This window comes from Callorhinus ursinus, unplaced genomic scaffold (genome assembly GCF_003265705.2).
Source record: "Callorhinus ursinus isolate GAN/ISIS: 27379988/994484 unplaced genomic scaffold, GSC_fseal_2.0 scaffold13, whole genome shotgun sequence".
NCBI classification, from domain to species: domain Eukaryota; kingdom Metazoa; phylum Chordata; class Mammalia; order Carnivora; family Otariidae; genus Callorhinus; species Callorhinus ursinus.
In genome coordinates, this window is record NW_027397075.1 from 49,689,996 (window position 1) to 49,707,570 (window position 17,575).

Sequence of the window (17,575 nt, forward strand, 5' to 3'; positions counted from 1 at the left end):
ATGCAAAGTAAGAGGAGTAATGATCCAGGGATATTAAAAATCTTTAGTGACTGGTGTGTCACACATCTATGAGCCAGAAAAGGCTCAGGCTGTAGCAATGGAACAGGCATTTACCTGTCTGCAGGAATTTACCTTTCATTGCAGGATTTTGGGGAAATCATGCATGGCGTCCTGGGGATGGGGACCAGGGAACACAACAGCAGCTGCTAAAATTTCAATATTTGGTCAACCTGCAGGTCCATATGGGTGCCCAGTGGCTGAATGTCAGGCCAGTAACATTGCTGTTACCCTCTGTGGGTGGGATCTCACCTGGCGGATGGTATTCAGTGGTGGCTACTTCCTCCTCAGAAGGGAGACTGACAAGCCTGCACCTGTCGTGGGCGGGGGGCGTCCAGGGTTGGGAGGTAGAGAAGGCACGATCATTATAGCAGGTGAGGAATGGGTGAAGGAACTAGGGAGATTTAATCTGAGAACTGTGGCCTCAGACATTTGAAAGACTTCCATGTGGGAGACAGAGCAAATATATTCCCACAGCCCTAGGAGACAGACCTTAGACAACCGGGTGGAAGCAGAAGTTGGTCAAATTCTGGCTTCGTGAGAAGACTTTTAACAGCTAGAGCTGCCTAAAGCTGGAGCCTTGTGAGGCAGCGCGCTCCCTCCCTATTCCTAGAAGAGTTCAGGCTGAGGCTGGGTGGCAGCTCTCGTGAGTGCGGTAGGGCCTAGAGTGACAGGAAGGGCCGGCTGGACTAGGTCACTTTGGAGTCCTCCACATCCTCCGCGCGTCATCTAGTGGTGGCATACGGACTGGATCGGAGCGGGGCGACTAGATTTATCTGAAGTGGTAACTGGGGAAGGGAAAGTGCGGAGGAATTCTGGTCCCCCAGCCGGCTTTCTGGCCGTGGTGCCCACTTGAGGATCATCGGTGGGATGGCAGCTGAGTCCAGTAGTCAGAGGTTGGTAATCTTTTTTTTTTTTTTTAAAGTAAAGATTTAATTTATTTATTTGAGAGAGGGGTGGGAGTACGAGAGCCAGGTGAGGAGCAGAGGGAGAAGCAGACTCCTCACTGAGCAGGGAGCCTGATGCGGGGGTCGATCCCGGGACGCTGGGATCATGACCTGAGCCAAAGGCAGCCGCTTAACCCAGAGTCACCCAGGTGTCCCGTAGGTTGCTAATCTTGATGCCAGTGGTTTCCCTCATCAGTCTCGGACAACTGAGAGAGCCTAGAGCAGAGGAGGAGGGTAGGGCCTTCCTAGGTCTGGCTTCTCTAAGAGTGGGGTAGGGGTGGAGAGCTGTGAGGGGTGGAGAGCCGTGAGGCTGGAGAGAGCTGCCTCAGTGTCCAGCCCTCCCCCTGCCAGGTGATTTCTCCTGCAGGTGCTGCCTCCAGGTCGTGGGAGGAGAAGGAAGGCTGGGGAGTCTTTGGGTATCTCACCAGCTCCTCCTCCCCTTGCTGTTCCATCTGCCCTCAGACATGGAGTCGGAGCTGCTTCGGGGGAGCCAGGCCATCAGGCTTCGCTCGGCAGACCTGACGGGGCTGGAGAAGCACGTGGAGCAGATCCGCGACCACATCAACGGGCGTGTGCTCTACTATGCCACCTGTAAGTGATGCGCCAGCCTGCAGCCCCCAGCCCCGCTCATCTGCCCTCTTTACTTTTGGAGGACAGGCTGGGCTGGGATGCCTTCCGGCTCCAGGAGACTTTTATACAGCCTAAAGCACAGCCCGGACCGCCCCTGGAGTGCAGCTGTTAAGATTATTCTGGGCTGCAGCTGAGCCGGAGCTGATGGGAAATTACATCTGAGAGACAGAGGGTGGAGGCGGGCCGTGTCCTTGTGACGAGGAGCTCTCAAGTGGAGGCGCACTTGGCCGGCCAGCGTCCTTGCCCTTCATCTTCCATGGAGGCTGAATCCTGGATGAACACCAAAACTTAACAAAAACATGATGTACAAATGAAAAGCCCAATAAAAATCTTTGGAAAGAAGTCTGGAGGTTGAGAGAGAGAAAATGGTCCATCTCCCCATTAAGTACACCTTTGTCACTTGTTCCCGTCTCCCACCTGGGGTTCCTGGGTGCTCCTCTGCTCAAGCCCAAGGCCTAGAGGTGTATGAAGCACAGGCTGTCCCACTTGGCTCAGTCCAGCTTGCTCGTCAACCAAACTTAGGGGGGCTGGACCCCTTTGCCCCAGGACCCAAAGGATCCCATCCTTGAGAGACCAGACGATTTCCGTCTTTGAGCAGTGATCCAGTTGCTCATTCACAGATGAGGAAATGGCAATCCAGAGAAGGGAAGTATGATGTCCAAATTCTCACAGCTCCAGAGGCGGAATCTGTGTCTCTTGGGATCTCAAGGAGAAGTTGCAAATGGATGTGCATTTGTGTTTGCGGCAGATATGGAAATGGTGTGAATATCTGTGTGCTAACCACGGCCTGTGCAATGTGCTAGGCATTTTTAAAATTAAAAAAAATTTTTTTTAAGGTTTTATTTGAGAGAGAGAGACAGAGACAGAGAAATAAAGCACAAGCAGGTAGAGGGGCAGAGCGAGAGGGAGAAGCAGGCTCCCTGCTGAGCAGAGAGCCCCTCGTGGGACTCGATCCCAGGACTCCAGGATCATGACCTGAGCTGAAGGCAGACGCTTAACTGACCAAGCCACCCAGGTGCCCCGTGCTAGGCATTTTATCTACATTTTCTTGATCATTATTAATCACATTAATTATTGAGCACTGTGCTAGATACATCATCTGCGTTATCTCATGATGCAGGTGGTCCTGCTGTTCCCATTTGACAAGTGAGGAAGCCAAGGCACAGAAGGCTGTGTTACTCCCCGAAGCTCACAGATGTGGCAGGGCAGAGGGCAGGGCTTCAAATTCACGATCATCTAGATCGCCTAATGTAGTTGTTAGGAGAATGGATGCCGGAGCCTGACTGCTTGGGCTCCAACAGAGCCTACCCCTGGAGTTGTGAGGAGTAAATGAGTCAACAGATGTAACTCATGTCACGTAGGACCTGGCACACGCGATGCTCTCTGTGTCAGCCACTGCCCTGCCAGGCTCCTCCTGACCCCAAGGCCCCAGCACACTTGCCATTCCACCCAGGCTCAGACGTCCCAGAGCCACGTCTGACTTTAGGAAGAACCAAAGGAAGCCTCCTAGAGAAAAATATGTCCATTTTATTGAGCACAACACCGAATGTGAAGCTGGAGGGGGCAAGGGTACAAGAAAACGAGGGAGGGACAAGAATAATGCCCCTGATTTTCGGGGACAGAAGAGCAGAAGCAGGATGAAAATTACCAGCTGAAATGAAAACAGTCAACTTCCAATTTTTACTTAATCGGGTGCGGGTGAGGCGTCTGGCCAGGATAAGAATCCCTTACAGCCCCTCCTTGATTTCTTTCTTTTTCATCTGGAAGGCTGTGGTACTGCTTTTGGCCTGGGGCAGGGAGGGAGGTGTGCTGGGCCCCTTGGAGCTAATCATGGAGTCAAGGGTTGGAACTCGAGAGCTCACAGGCAGACCACGGAGCCACCTGTCATTCATGCGGATGGGCAGGCGACTACATTAATGAGCCCGTTCTGGCCACGGGCACGAAGGCCTCGAGGCAGGAGCGTGTGCTGAGCGGGAGTCTGGGTTGATGCTCCATATGGCTTTGCTCGGAGAAGGTGACACAGCCTGGCCAGCCCAGGAAGCTTTTCATCACAAACGACACAGACCCGGGCAAGAGCTACCTAGTTCACTGCACAGAGTCACGGCACGTAGGGTGTGGGGGCACAGAGCAGGCAGGTCAGGGAGACCTGGAAGCGGGTGGACGCCGCTCCTCCTGCTCACAGCTTCAACGAGGCCTCCGCGCCTTGGGGGCTCGCTCCTGGGCCTTCTGGGAGGGTCTGCCGCAGGCGGCAGCAGCCCAGGGCTTCTCACCGTAAACTCCTGCCAGGCCCTGCTCCGCCCGCTCCGCCTTCCTGCGCTGCAGGGTGGACGCCAGGTTGGGAAGGCAGAGAAGAGTTGCACGTCTCTCCTGCAGAGGAAAGGGGTTCAGGGTGGGGGTGGGCCTGTGGCTCCCGGCGCCCCTCAGCCCCGTTCGTTCAGCTCTGTGATGGGGCTGGCCTTCTGGGACAGCCCCCTGCCCTGGCCCTCCCACCTCTGTCACCTCACCTGAAAATCGACACAGGCGTGGGCTCCAGGGATCACATAATGAGACAGACTCCAGTCTGCCCGGCCCGGCAGTGGGAACCGCCTCCCGCTTTAACTGGCACCATGACCTCTGATTTGTAGTTCCTGGAAAGCAAATGAGGCGGGGGGGCTGTGAAGTGTTTGGGGAAGGGAGAAGAGCTGGCGGGGCGGGGGGAGCTCTCCGTGCCTGTGGCCTCCACTCGGCCTCCCCTCCGTCAGGTTCCGAAAGTACGAGCCCTTGCAGAAAGGGCGAGGATGACAATGAAGTCCCACTTTGCCCCCCAAAACACAATGGTTCTGGAAACTCCAGAAATCTAGTGTCCCCCCCCCCCCCACTGACATGTACTCGGTTTTCTGCAGGCATTTATAATTCCTGTTGCTTCACTCAACTTTTAAGTAGCTTGGTGAGGTAGGCTGAGCAGGCGGCTGTGATCTCACAGATGGGCAAACCAGAAACAGAGACATCGACTGATCGGCTGGTAGCCACACAGCTAGTGGTAGGGACAGGACTGGAGGCATTTCCCTCAGCCCCTTGACCCAGAGCTCTTCCCATCCTGCAGGCCCGGCTCCCTTTGGCCACTTTCTTTCAGCCCTGTTGCCTGAGCAAGGTGAGGCCTCTGTGTCTGGCTGAAGATACGTACTGTTTTTTGTTGGCTTTTTTGAGGAGCGTGGGCTCGGAGCAGTAGGAGGACTTCCCTTTGCTTCCGATGCTCAGGCAGCTGGAACAGCAGCTGCAGGGCCCAGCGGCCAGGGGCCCCTGCTGCATGGGCACCAGGCTGCTGCTGATGCGGAGCGAGCCGTTGACCAGGCAGTTGAGGGACCTGCCCCCGGGGGGCCGGCAGGGCAGCCGCGCCAGGGCGGGAAGGGCCACGCTCTGGTCCAGGGCCGGGGCCTCGGTGATGGTGATCTCAGAGGGGCCGGGTCTCGAGGCTTCTGAGGCTGGAGTGCTGGGTGGCCTGTTTTCCACCTCCGGGCGGAGGCCTGGGCTGTGCAGGTTCATGTGCAGCTTCCTCATGTGGTGGACCACAGCGGCCGCGTTGAAGGCTTGCTGAGGACACACCACACCAGCCTCTGACCCTCTCTCGGAGGGCCATGGGGCTCAAGCTTTCCCTTTGCCCCTCAGCCTCGGCTTCTTGAAACTGATGTGCCCACGTCTCACTTCAGAGAGGGTCCAGGGAGGTCCAGTGTGAGCGGGAAGCCCCGGGGAAAGCCCCTACGCCAGCCCTGCCCCAGCTCAGCCTCCAGGGGCCTGGAACAGCCTGCCTACCTCCTGCAAAGGGCAACTTACCCTCCACTTGCTCTTGGCAAAGTTCTTCTGGATCTGGAGACTGACTGACGGGTAGATGTCCCTGTGGAGGGCTGTGTTTCCATCAATCCTGTGGGTGTGGACGGGACACCTGGCTCATGGGGGGCTGTGGGAACTCAGCCCGGGGTTGGGCAGGGGGGCTGTGCATGCAGGTCCAGGTTAGCTGAATGGAGTGCCTCAGAAGAAGGGTGGCCCACGCGGGAACGGGCTGGAACCAGGGCTCCTCTGTCCCCCTGGGCAGGTCATTACGGGGCTCATGCTTCGGCAAAACCACAGTCTTGCTTTATGGAAGGGTGGGCAAACTGTGACCTATGGGCCAAATCTACTCATTGCCTGTTTTTGTAACTGGGTCTCCCTGGGACACAGACATGCCCATTCATTCAAGTATGACCTATGGCTGATTCGTGCTGCAAGGGCAGACTGAGTAGCTGCCCTATAGACAGTATGGCCAGCTAAGCCTAAGATACTTATTTTCTGGCTTCTTCTAGAATAAGCTTTCCAGCCCCTGTGTCAGAGGGTGCTTGGGTTGTCACTATCCTTTAGCTCAAAACTTTCCTCAGAACGTGCTTCCTCCTGGAAACCTTCCTCAGGGAGGTCCCCCGATACAGGCTGCCCTCTTGCTGGTCATCCATCTCTGTGTGTTCCTCGGATACTTGCCATACGGGGCACAGTGCTTTCGAGGTACTAGGGACACAGAGAAGTAACGGATGGGACCCTCGTCCCTGGGGCTTTCCAGTGTAGCTGTGGAGACTTGTTCCATGCCATGAACTTGAGTAATTCATGGTAAGCTCTGTAATTGCTAAAGAGAGGTAAGGAGGTATACCTGGCCTGCAGGACCCAGGGCTTCAGGGCAGGGCAGAAACTACTCTGGATCCCAAGGGATGCAACATACAAGGCAAGAGGCAAGACATTCTAGGTGGTGAAAATGGTGTGACCCAAGGTATAGGTTGGGAAGAGCTTGGGATAGGGAGCAGGGGAGGGCAGGGAGAGAAATACAGCTTTGAGGCCTTTCTGGAACAGAGGAGGCATGTTGGGAAATCAAGGTGGAGGTAAAGGGTCAGGCCAGATTAGGGAAAACCTGAAAAGGAGGAGGAAGCTAGGCTTGCTGTGGTAGGAGGTAGGGAGCTATTGTGAATCTTGAACAGGCGTACAGCATGTAAAAGGTGTTGCAAGATTTATTTACTCACTTTACTGATTGGTTGCTTTGTGATTCTTCACAAATCACCTCACTTAGAACAGGTTTTGACCCCACAGTGAAATGATGCTCTTAAGGACAGGGCAGAGCTGCCCATTCCTGGGTGCCTCTTGAGTAGCTAGTACTGAGTATTACACCCTAGTACGGATGACAGAGCCTGGCTGAGTCTGTCTCCTGCCCTTGACTAGGAGACACAGCGGCGACTTGTGGGTCAGAACCCACTTCATTAAATGCTGTTTGCATCTCTAGCTGGACCTGATAAACACGTCTGTGCTCCTTACGTGCTGCAAGAGTAAAGAGCTCAGGGCAAGCAGACTCTGGGGAAACACCACGTGAATGAGTTGTCACGGTATGTGGGGAACCACAAGGCTAGGGTCCAGAGCCCACCCCGTCCTCACTCACCAGGGGTGCCTCAAGGCCTTCTCGCAGGTGTACCGTTCATTCGGGTCCTTCTCCAGCAGGTGGCAAATAAAATCCTTGGCTAAGGGGAGCAATCAAAGACACAACTAAGGACCAGATTTCAGGACTGCTGGAAATTCATTTCCGGGCTGGTGGGTGGCAGTGAATGCATCTTTAGCTAATCTTCCAAAGAGGCAATTTTAAGAGTCTTAAAAGAGAAAAAAAAAAAAAATCCAAACAACCTAACAACAACCCACCATAAACCACCGAAGAGAGGCTCTACGTGGCCTCACCCACACAGCACTGCAGATACGGCTCTTATCCCGAGGCCCCAACGTGCCTGCATGCCGCGGGTGTGTGCGTGTGCACCAGTCAGGGGCCGGCAGCCCCACGTGGGCCCACGTGAGTGCCGCCCCGGCCCACCTCTGATCCCCACTTAATGGGCCCAACGGTGACTGCCTTCTCTCTCTCACACACAGACGTTGCATGCTCTCAGTCTGGATATATAATAAAGGCAAAACTTGGCCTTGGTTTTGCCACTCATGCCTGGAACACTCCCTTGTGCAGGCTCTGCCCTCCTGGCCCCTCATCTGAACTACCCCGCTGCTCTTCCCCCGGCATGCTGTGGTTCCGTCTCCAGGAAAACAAAAGCATGAACCTCAGATGCGAATAATTTATTTGACCTTTGAGCCAGATGAAGATTTCTCCACTCTCCTTGGCAGCCTGTTCCGTAAGATTCCCCGGGGACTTTCAAGAGCCAGGACTGTCCTCCGTTGTTAAGCTCTTTTCTCTTGGCAGCCTTGAGCCTGTTATCTTGTCCGTCACACCTGCTAACCTTACCTGACTCAGAAATGTCATCCCAGAATGGAGACTCAAATTCATAGTAGCCCTCCTTGATCTTCTCGAAAAGCTTAGACTCTGTTTCTTCGTAGAAAGGGGGATACCCACACAACCTGCAGTGAAACAGGAAGGAGTTAATGCTGCTAAACAACTCCAGTCTCCCTTTGCCCAGCCTCCACTGCAGACAGCAGGAAATAGGGCCCCCAACCAGCAGGAGGAACAGGACATGGATTTGCCCGATTCTGGAATGATGCAGGCCCCATCAAGTGTTTCTGCAGGAGCCAAAGCTGGGAACCTGCAGCTCTGGAAGGCCCCTTTGTAAATTATTCCCTCCAAACCCTCGCCGCCTCTCCTATACCTCCCTGACACTTAGGGGATGTATACAAATATCTTTAAGAGAGATGATAGAAGGTCTGCTTGAATGTACGTTTTGTAAGGAATTTTTTAGGCTATTTTGTTCTTTATTTTTTAGTACCTAAACCAGCGATTAGCACAGAATAGACTGTCGATAAATATTTGTTGAGTACATGAATGAATGAGAGGAGTTATTCAACATAAGCTCAGTAAATAAAGAACTGAGTCCCTACTGAGGGATAAATATGTTATTTTCCTAAGAGCAGAGTCTGCTACAGGTGAGGAGGGCTGGTGGGGAAGGGGTGATGAGCAGGTTTGGGAAGGAGAGGCCAAGAATATGTGGACAGGAGCTGTGACCAGGCTCATTCAGGCCATCATTTTGCCTTGGGCGGACTTGCCAGGAGAGAAATCTGAGATGTGAACATTGTGCCCACGTGGCTTCCAAGCCTGGCTTGTTCTCTCTTTTCTTCACTGCTCAGTCCATAGAGCAGGACTCAACAGTTACAGAGAGTAAATGGGGGTGGGGGTTCAGGAAGAGAGAGTACCATATGGTAGAACAGTGGGTTCACACTGAGCTCTGTTTTAATAATCTGCTGGAGACCAGGACAGAAACCTTTGGAGCTGTGTGCATGGTAAGTGTGTGTGTGTGCGTGTGCGCGTGTGCATATGCACATGCACATGTGTCCGTGCACACGCTTTGAAGGTGGATGTTGCTCAAGGAGCTAAGATAGGGGAGGGGAGAAAAAGGATGAGCAGGTTCTGAGATTTCCCAGGAACTGAGCCGATGCCAGCTTCTACTCACAATATGTAAGTGATGACGCCAATGGACCAGCAATCCACAGCCTTGCTGTAGGGTTTCTGGGCCAACACTTCCGGAGCTGGAGCAAACCAAAGGTAGAGTCAGGGCTGGGACCAGAAGAGAGGGCTTTGGGGTGAGGGTCAAAGGTCAGGAAGAGGCTTAACGAAGTGGACTAGGAAAGCCCCTGGGATGGTAGTGTTTCTGTGAGAATGAAAACGTTCCTAGGGCAGGGACTGTGGCTCTCCCATCAGACTGAATCTTCCTCCATCAGCCTGGAAGGTCCCCACGACAGGGCCTATGACTCTTACATCAGCCCGGGGATCTCCAGGGCTACATCTCCCCCATCAGACTGAGTACTCTCTGAAGGCAGGTCTACATTTCCCCATACAGGTAGGGTATCCCAGGGCCGGGGCTGTGTGTCTCTGTTCAGACGGGGACATACATGAAATAGGGGCGGTCTCTCTCCCACTAGACTGGGATCTCCCTGAGGGAAGAGACAGAGTCTTCCACATTAAATGAGGAACTCTTAGAGGCAAGTGATAACTGTCGCATCCACCTCAGGTACCTTCTGCTGTATCAGAATGAGAGCTCCATGCGAAAATGAGCCATATATTTCCTCTGACTGGGAGCAGCAGAGAGATACCTTCTGTATTTATCCCAGATACCAGGGCTTTGTACTCGGCAGGACTCAATACCTACTGACTGACCTCTCTTTGAGGGTGAGAGCAGATATTTCCTTTATTAAGTTAGAGGTCTCCTTCCCACGTCCCATCCTCAACCAGGTGATGAGTGACTAAGAGGAAAGGGGCAGGAGGGGATGCTCTGACTACTGGCTTTCTCTCCATGGATCTCAGGAATGCTTTCACCTGGTAACTTGCCTGCTCTTACTTTTTAGGGGGACTTGAAAGCCTCCTGTTTAGGCAGGAGGCCCCACCTCTACCAGTTTCCTAGGGTGTTTCTTTGGGAATATATCTGGGGGGGCATGCTTGGATTCCTCAGCTTCAAACTCAACACTGGGCCTCCAGGATACCAACAACTATGGCATTGAGGTCTCCTCTGGAAGTGGGAGAAAGGAAAAGGGGCACCTAGTGTCAACCCCTCGGCAATCTAACCATCTCTGGTTTTATGATCTTGTTTCTGCCCCTCGTCTAGCCAGAAAGACAAAGGCAGGAAGTCTGTCTGCAAAAATGAGGGCCAAGTATAGGCAGGGGCTGTGGGAATGGCTCAGGGGTAGGCTGTCTCCAAAGATGTAGGGCTTGGGAGCAGGAGGGGTAGTTCCAGAGATACGTGGATCTAGCCTAAACCTCATAGTGAATGCTCTACTTGTATTGTCCCTGAAGTTGAACCCTGTCTCCCCATAACCACCCCTCTCCATTAAGTAATATCCATGAGGTTCAACACAGCCAACTGGTCAACCTTCCTCCTCCTCCCAGACTCACCCACATAGCCTGGGGTCCCACAGGCTGTGGACATGACTCCACTTTGTTCCATCTTGGACAGACCAAAGTCTGTGATCATGATCTTAGAATTCTCTTCAGGGGTTAGGTACAGCAGGTTTTCAGGCTATGGGAGAAGAGCAATATCATGCTGTGTACGATATAATAATCTGAAATACATATTTCTTTTCCTCCCCTGATACATAATTTCTTAGGAAGCTGCACTCTGGGCTCCTGACTTCAAGGTCAGGCTCATCTCTCCCAATTCCTCCCTCCTTCCTCCTACCTGTAGCCCCCCACTCCATATCGGAGCACTCTGTATTTTGCTTATGGCCCTCACGTTGCTCAGCTTTATAGCCATGAAGGTACTACTCCCACCCTCCCCACATCTCCAGCTACCCTAAGACTGTTTTTTGAGGGAACCAAACCATGGTTAATTGTCTCTGATATCTCTCCAGTCTAGTACATGCCTGATGCAATGTTGACCCCCAAGTTAGTATTTCTTACATTTGATTTTGACTGTGGCTAGGTTCAAGAAACATGTGGATTATCTTGGTATCCTAATAGGGTGAGGCCTAGTGAGAAGTTCAGGAAAAAGGCTGAGCTGAAAATTAGCGATGATTGTTCAGTCATTTAAGTTTTGCTTAAGGAATCTGAGGGCAGAAGGGACCTTAGGAGTCTATTCGTACGACCCTCTTTATTTTACACAGCTTAGGCTGTCCATGACCCAGGCAGCTTCCTAAAGGGTCATTCTCTGTTTCCCACTGAGGGCTCCCACTTTGGCACCTTTAAGTCTCTGTGGACGATGCCATTCTCGTGGAGGTATTTCACTGCTGACAAGACCTGCTGGATCACGAGGCTGGCATCCTTCTCTGTGTAGACACCCCGCTCCAGGATCCGGTCAAAGAGTTCCCCGCCAGAAACACTGTGGGCATAAGGGCAAGCGCAGGAATCCAGGTCTTATTTCAGGTCAAAGGTACATAAGTGTGTTTGCTCTGTAGCCATGAAGACATAACTGTGGCGGAACAGGCAGGTGCCCATGGCCTGGGCAGGGAGGTCTACTTCAGTCTGAGAATACCTCCTTTGGGTGCTGGAATGGTATCACGTGGGAGTCATTTCTTTGGGTCAACCATTGCCCTCTCCCTGGACCTTTCCTTACAATGCTCCTGGTTAGAGTCAAGCAAGAAGCTAATAATCCCTTAGTGGGCACATTCTTAGCTGCCTGCTTTGCTGGCCTAGGACCCAGGGAGTAATGATGAAAAGGAGAGGTGAAACTGAAATCAGGCCAATGTAGGAAAGAGAAGGTGTACAAATGAGACCAATTGTGATTGCGTCGTGATTTCTTTCCTCATTGTGGAAAGCTGGGCTACCTGAGGCCGGAATCATGGGTGGAGCTGTAGCGGTGTTTGGAGACTCCAGTGGTATGGTATCTTAGGATTCAGGGGCTTTAAGATCCAGTCTGTCCCCCATCTCTTGAATGCCATCTACACTGCTTTTGCCAAGAAGTTCTGTAGTCCATACTGGAACACCTCGGAGGGAGACCATTCACTACCTCCTAAGACAGACTGCTTTATCTCTCGCCACCTTCTCAATATTTCTCTATATTATGATGGAACCCACTCCCGGCAGTTTCTGCCAGCAGACACCATGTCCACCCACTGGGGCCACACACAGCAAGAATCCTTTCACATGAATCGCTTCCAGTATGTGAAGGCAGTGAAATGCTCAGCTGCGGCCCTCTCTGGGGTAAACATTTCAGCCTACGTCAACCATGAACCAGGGCTTCCAATTCCGTCGCAGTCCTGGCCCCTTCTCACTGTTCCAGGACACCGGATACCGACATGCCCATGTGATAGGACCATGCGGTGGTGAGGAAGGAGAATTTCTCTACTCAAAATGCACACCACCCTACTCCTTTTGTTTCTGTCCTAAAGCTCTGGGCTCTGTCACGGGAGCTAGAGGCCCATGAGAAAGATAGTCTTTCTACACAACTAGGAATTCCTGACTTGGGAGTGGCTGGGATCCTAGGGCTGGCACTCTCGTTGGCTTTGCAACTCTTCAGTGACCTCTAAATCTGCCTGCTTCCCTGCCTCCCCTTCGCCGTCTAAATGCGTGCTCATCCTGTTGAACTGGCCTCATTAAGGTGCCACCTGGTCCCTGCTCCTTTGTTACTGCTGTTCTGCCTCCCTCTGCCCCAACCTCATTCCCTTGACCACGTGCTCCCTCTATACGCTGCGCCTCGGGTGAGCCTAAGAGTTAATTAGCTGCTTAGGCCTGAGTTAGCTCGTCCAAGTATCTGAGGAATCAGCCTGTCAGTCAAAGATATTGCATCTAGCTACAGAGATTGTAGAGTGGGGTGTGTGTGTGTGCGTGTGTGTGTACTTTATAAATAGAAGTTTCTCTGAGTCCAAGGCTGAGCCCTCAGGAGCACCGACCAACGCCTACAGCATTCACTCTCCGGCAGAACTCCTATTGATATGTGACAATGATGTGGAGACTTTTCTAGTGAGGTGCCATTTCTGTCCCACAGATGGGAACACACGATCAGAGCTTGTTTTTAACTTCGGATGGATCTCTTTTGAGAAAGTCTTTTTTTAAAATATCAAATTGAAATCGACGTACCTGTGGTTTCTAATCCCACAGTAATTTTACCCTGGAGTGGCATTAAGACATTTATTTTTATTTCTTCTTTAAAGATTTATTTCTTTATTTGAGAGTGAGCGAGCGAGCATGAGCAAGCAGGGGGAGGGGGAGAGATAATCCTCAAACAGACTCCCTGCTGAGCATGGAGCCCGATGAGGGGCCCTGATCCCAGGACTCTGAGATCATGACCTGAGCCAAAATTAAGAGTCGCCTGCTCAGTCGACTGAGCCACCCAGGCGCCCCAGCATTAAGACATTTAATATTCAGTTTGGTGGACACAGACAGACTGGTCAAAATGGACGCGAGCCATGGTGCCAGAGAAGGGTTCTGGAGGCCCGCTGCCATGCCAGGCATTGTCCCTTCAACTGTGGGGCTGTGGGAAGGTCCAGAAAGTCTGAGGGGAGGGGCTGGGACAGCAGGGGAAGATGGATGGGTTGGAGTCACAGCTATCTGCTGACTTGTAGAAAATATTTTAATGACTGGCAAGGCCATACTGGTACAGACCATTTCAATAATCAGTCCTAGATTTACCCCTCAGTCCACACAGAACATGTTCGTGACCAGAAGCATACTTAGCCTGAGAGAACTCTTGGCATTTGACAACCTCTTTAGCTAATTTTTGATCTTAGCTTTTGAATCACCACACTCCCCTCATCACCGAGCAGCCTCCTCTAGGCCTCCCAGGTCCCCGAGACATCTGTGGAGGGAGTGGGTCACCTTTCACTTACAGCTGCATGACCAGGTAGTAGTGAGTGGCGCTCTCATAGATGTCCTCTAGGGTCACGATGTTTTCATGCTTGATCCTGGGGAAAAGTAAGGCTCATGGTGAGGGGTATGTGGTTTAGGTGGTTCAGACAAAGAACGGACACCCAGCCCACTGGACTTTTATTTCTGTTAGAGACTTTTGATGACAATGTTTAGGAAGAGTGGATCCTTGTGAAGCCTTCCTAATAAATAAGCAGTCACAAAGAGATCCTAGAGAAAAGATCCCAGGGTGGTATTCAATCCATATTTTTGAATGGATAATTGATCATCCGGCCTTCAGGGAACCAACATTTTGTCACTCCTCCAGAAATCTCTTTAGACTTTAACAAAAGAGAAAGTTAAAAGAACTGACGAAGGCTAAGTGAACACCCCAAATGAGATCATTTTACAAAATGGGTATCCAGATCTCCTTCAGAAACATCCTTGAAGAAAGTGGACTGCAACAGAAGAGAATCAGGTTGGCTAAGCCTCCTCATGGGTAACCATGGAAGGAGTGTTGCAAAATTATTATTCCAGAGTATTGCGAGGAGCAAGGAAGATGCTGATTTCTGGGGTCAGTTCTGTGGGACGTCTTGGATCAGTAATTCTCAACCAGGGGCTTTTTTGTCCCTTGGGAGACATTTGGCAATATCTAGAGACATTTTTATTGTTGTGACTGGGGAGGGGGTAGGAGCTACTGGCATCTAGTGGGTAGAGGTAGGACTGCTGTTAAACATCCTACAATGCACACTGAATAGCCCCCCAACCCAATAAAGAATGGTCTCGTCTAATATGTCAACAGCACTGTGTTCAGGAAGATTTGCTCTAGATTCCCTCTGCCTGGGATTACTCAGGAGCCAAGGCGAGCAGAATAATCAAATTAACTAGGGGGGGGGGCTTGGCTTCCTAGGCAGCAATTCTATGCATGCCTGTCCAGGAGGAACATTCCTAGGAAGTTTAACTCATGGCCGTGCAGCACAGGGGTTAAGAACTTGGACTCTAAGTCACTTGGGCTTGAGTCCTGATCTGGCTGAGGCACTTGTGAATGGCTGACTTTGGCTGGCTTTCTCAAATCTTCTAAATCCCACTCTTTGGTTTGTAAAGTACATCTCTCTCATGGGGTTATATCAGGATTAAAAGAGATAATGCATGTAAAATGCTTGGTATTGTGCCTGGGGAATAGTAAACACATAATAAACAGTAGCTATCATGTTTAAGTTTAATTTCTAAAAATATAGACCTGTTACAATGGTTACCTGATGGATTCAACCACACTCACTAGCTGACAGTGAGTGCTAACATTAATTTATCAATGGTTCATTTACTGAACAAATATTGACTGAGCATCTATGCTGTTAGGGACTGATGATATAATGCAATGGTAAGAAGGACCACCATAGTCCTTGCTCTCAATGTTAAACTGACTGAGCCACCCAGGCGCCCCTACCTTGCTCTCAATGAATCCGCACTCTGTCTCTGCTCTAACCTCTCTGGAGCTCAAACTGGTATCTCCAGCATTCTCCATGTACTGACTGGTGGAAACACAGATTCAATATGTTCCAGCAAATGTCTTTCTATTTTCTCCAAGCCTACACATCCTTTGGGTTCTTTCCCAAGCAATGATATTATGTCCACTGAATTGCTCAATCTCAGCATCATTTTTTTAAAGACTTATTTATTTGAGAGAGAAAAAGAGTGAGCAGGGGTGGGAGGGGCAGAGGGAGAGGGAGAGAGAAGCTCAAGCAGACTCCATGCTGAGCACAGAGCCCAACATGGGGCTCGATCCCACAACCCACGAGACCATGACCTGCCAAAATCAAGAGTCAGACGCTTAACCAACTGAGCCACTCAGGCGCCCCTCTGCATCATTTTTAATACTTTTCTCTTTTGTACTCTTACTGGTCTACCCGAACCCAGTCACTTCTGTCTCTTAGATCCAGTCTTCCTGCTGCCACATGATCCTGCTATTACCTTTGCTTGTATCCTCATCCCTTGCTGAGATTATTGAGGAAGCCTTAGAATTGGTCTCCCATCCTCTAGGCTCTAACCAAATCCATCTTCCACCATCCTTAAGAGGGATGGCTCTAAAATAGAAATCTGATCATGTGATCCTTTCCTTAAAATCCTTTGATGACTTTTCTTTGCCCACAGAATAAGTCAGCACTCTTTATCACAGTATCCAAGACCCTTCATAATCAGGTCTCATTTGGTTCCATCTCCTGCCCCTTGATGGTCCTCACTCTAAGCTCAGGGGCTCCCAACACTCACTCTTCCTAAGATCCTTTGCACTTTCACAATTCTATGTTAAAGTTTATGTTACTCTCCGCCTGAATTCCCTTTCTGCATTGCCTCTCCTGACTCCATCAAATTCTGCTCATCCATCGAGGTCCCTCTTCTTTGAAAATGTACCTAACACCCCATACTCATAAAAGCACACATGTAGGCAGAATGAATCTCTGTCTTCTCCAGACTTTGCCTGCTACTACCATTGGCTCATGTTCAGTGGGATTAGAGTTTGTTATGGGCACCTCTGTGTCTGCCCAGAAAATGAGAGCTCCTGAGGGTAAGGAATTTTGTCAGCCTTATTCTTGTGTTCCTAATACCCTTTTGGCACACCATGGGGGGTTCCACAAGGCTTTATGATATGGGTCCTGCTGTTACCATTTGATGGTTTGTTAGTGTGGCCTCCTATTGTGATGGTTGGGTGCTGAACCTATATTTGATTTCGTACAATTCAGGCTAATTTCCAAATCTTATTCTGCTTCCTTAATTACTGATTCTTCCTGGTATTGGCCCTCAATTGGTTTTTGTGCCTTCGAGCTAATTACTCTCTGGTCCACGTGCCCGAGTCTGCTACCAGTTGGTTTGCTAGTCAATTTGCTGCACCCCTTTCCCGGCCCCTCCCCTCCCCCAAAACCAGCCAAGACACCTCTTTGGCTAAACTTAGCTGACTGATCAAATGGACCCATCAATGCAATCAAAGGAAGCAATGCCTTTGGGCGTGGAAACCCAGCTTCAGTCCTTCTCGAAGGTAATTTGTGAAGGAAATGTGACCCCACGGCTGTCCCCGGCCAACCCGAAGACCCACTCACTTTTTCAACACAGCAATCTCATTCTCCAGACTGCTGTCCCGGAAGGCAGGTGACTTCTTGATGCATTTCAGGGCAAAGAGCTTCCCAGTCACCCTTTGCTTCACCAGGAAAACTTCTGAAAAAGCTCCTCTAAGTAGAAGACACCAAGAGATAACAATTAGTACTGGCTGGCTAGGGAACATTGTTGGAGGCAAAACCAAGGGGTAGATGAAGGGAGGTGTGGCTGGTCATTAGTTTCCATTGTTACTGTGGGTACCTGAGAAGCTGTATCGAGGGCAGAGCCTATCTGACCAGCCCTGGGTCCTTTCTTTCGAGAAGGAAAAGATTCTACTACAGACTCAGAGACTAGCCGGTGCTATTTCCTGATTTTATAATTTGGGAAGGACCCCCAGGGACTCTGCTTTGGTTACGGAGAAATTTCCATTTGGCCGACCCATTAAAGAGGGGCCACTGCAGAGTCAATTTACTTTGCTTCTTCCAGCACGGTGGAGTGTGGTGCCCTAGGATGGCAGTTGGAGGTAGCCCTGGGGACAGGGCTCAGGCAGTGATGGCAAAAAACTCCAATCTCCATTTTCGATTGTGATAATTGCCCTGACCCTATTATCAGAGGC

The 17,575-nt window shown here is 51.0% G+C and overlaps 2 protein-coding genes across 6 annotated transcripts in view; one reads left to right on the forward strand and one right to left on the reverse strand.

The window, feature by feature from the left end:
- Positions 1–1,976, forward strand: part of LAMB3 (laminin subunit beta 3) — a 62,676-nt gene extending 60,700 nt beyond the window's left edge. For all 3 annotated transcript variants that reach the window (XM_073900239.1, XM_073900240.1, XM_073900241.1), the window contains one exon: positions 1,467–1,976. In XM_073900239.1, the coding sequence (XP_073756340.1) occupies positions 1,467–1,603 (137 nt within the window). In that variant the 3' untranslated portion in view covers positions 1,604–1,976. The remainder of the gene's footprint in view (positions 1–1,466) is intronic.
- Positions 1,977–3,605: 1,629 nt separating this feature from the next.
- CAMK1G (calcium/calmodulin dependent protein kinase IG) overlaps positions 3,606–17,575 on the reverse strand; it is a 29,064-nt gene continuing 15,094 nt past the window's right edge. For all 3 annotated transcript variants that reach the window (XM_025877927.2, XM_073900243.1, XM_073900242.1), the window contains 11 exons: positions 16,965–17,093; positions 13,857–13,931; positions 11,272–11,410; positions 10,489–10,612; positions 9,053–9,128; positions 7,897–8,009; positions 7,060–7,138; positions 5,445–5,532; positions 4,798–5,204; positions 4,139–4,261; positions 3,606–4,001 (listed from right to left, as the gene is read on the reverse strand). In XM_025877927.2, the coding sequence (XP_025733712.1) occupies positions 4,171–4,261; positions 4,798–5,204; positions 5,445–5,532; positions 7,060–7,138; positions 7,897–8,009; positions 9,053–9,128; positions 10,489–10,612; positions 11,272–11,410; positions 13,857–13,931; positions 16,965–17,093 (1,321 nt within the window). In that variant the 3' untranslated portion in view covers positions 3,606–4,001; positions 4,139–4,170. The remainder of the gene's footprint in view (positions 4,002–4,138; positions 4,262–4,797; positions 5,205–5,444; positions 5,533–7,059; positions 7,139–7,896; positions 8,010–9,052; positions 9,129–10,488; positions 10,613–11,271; positions 11,411–13,856; positions 13,932–16,964; positions 17,094–17,575) is intronic.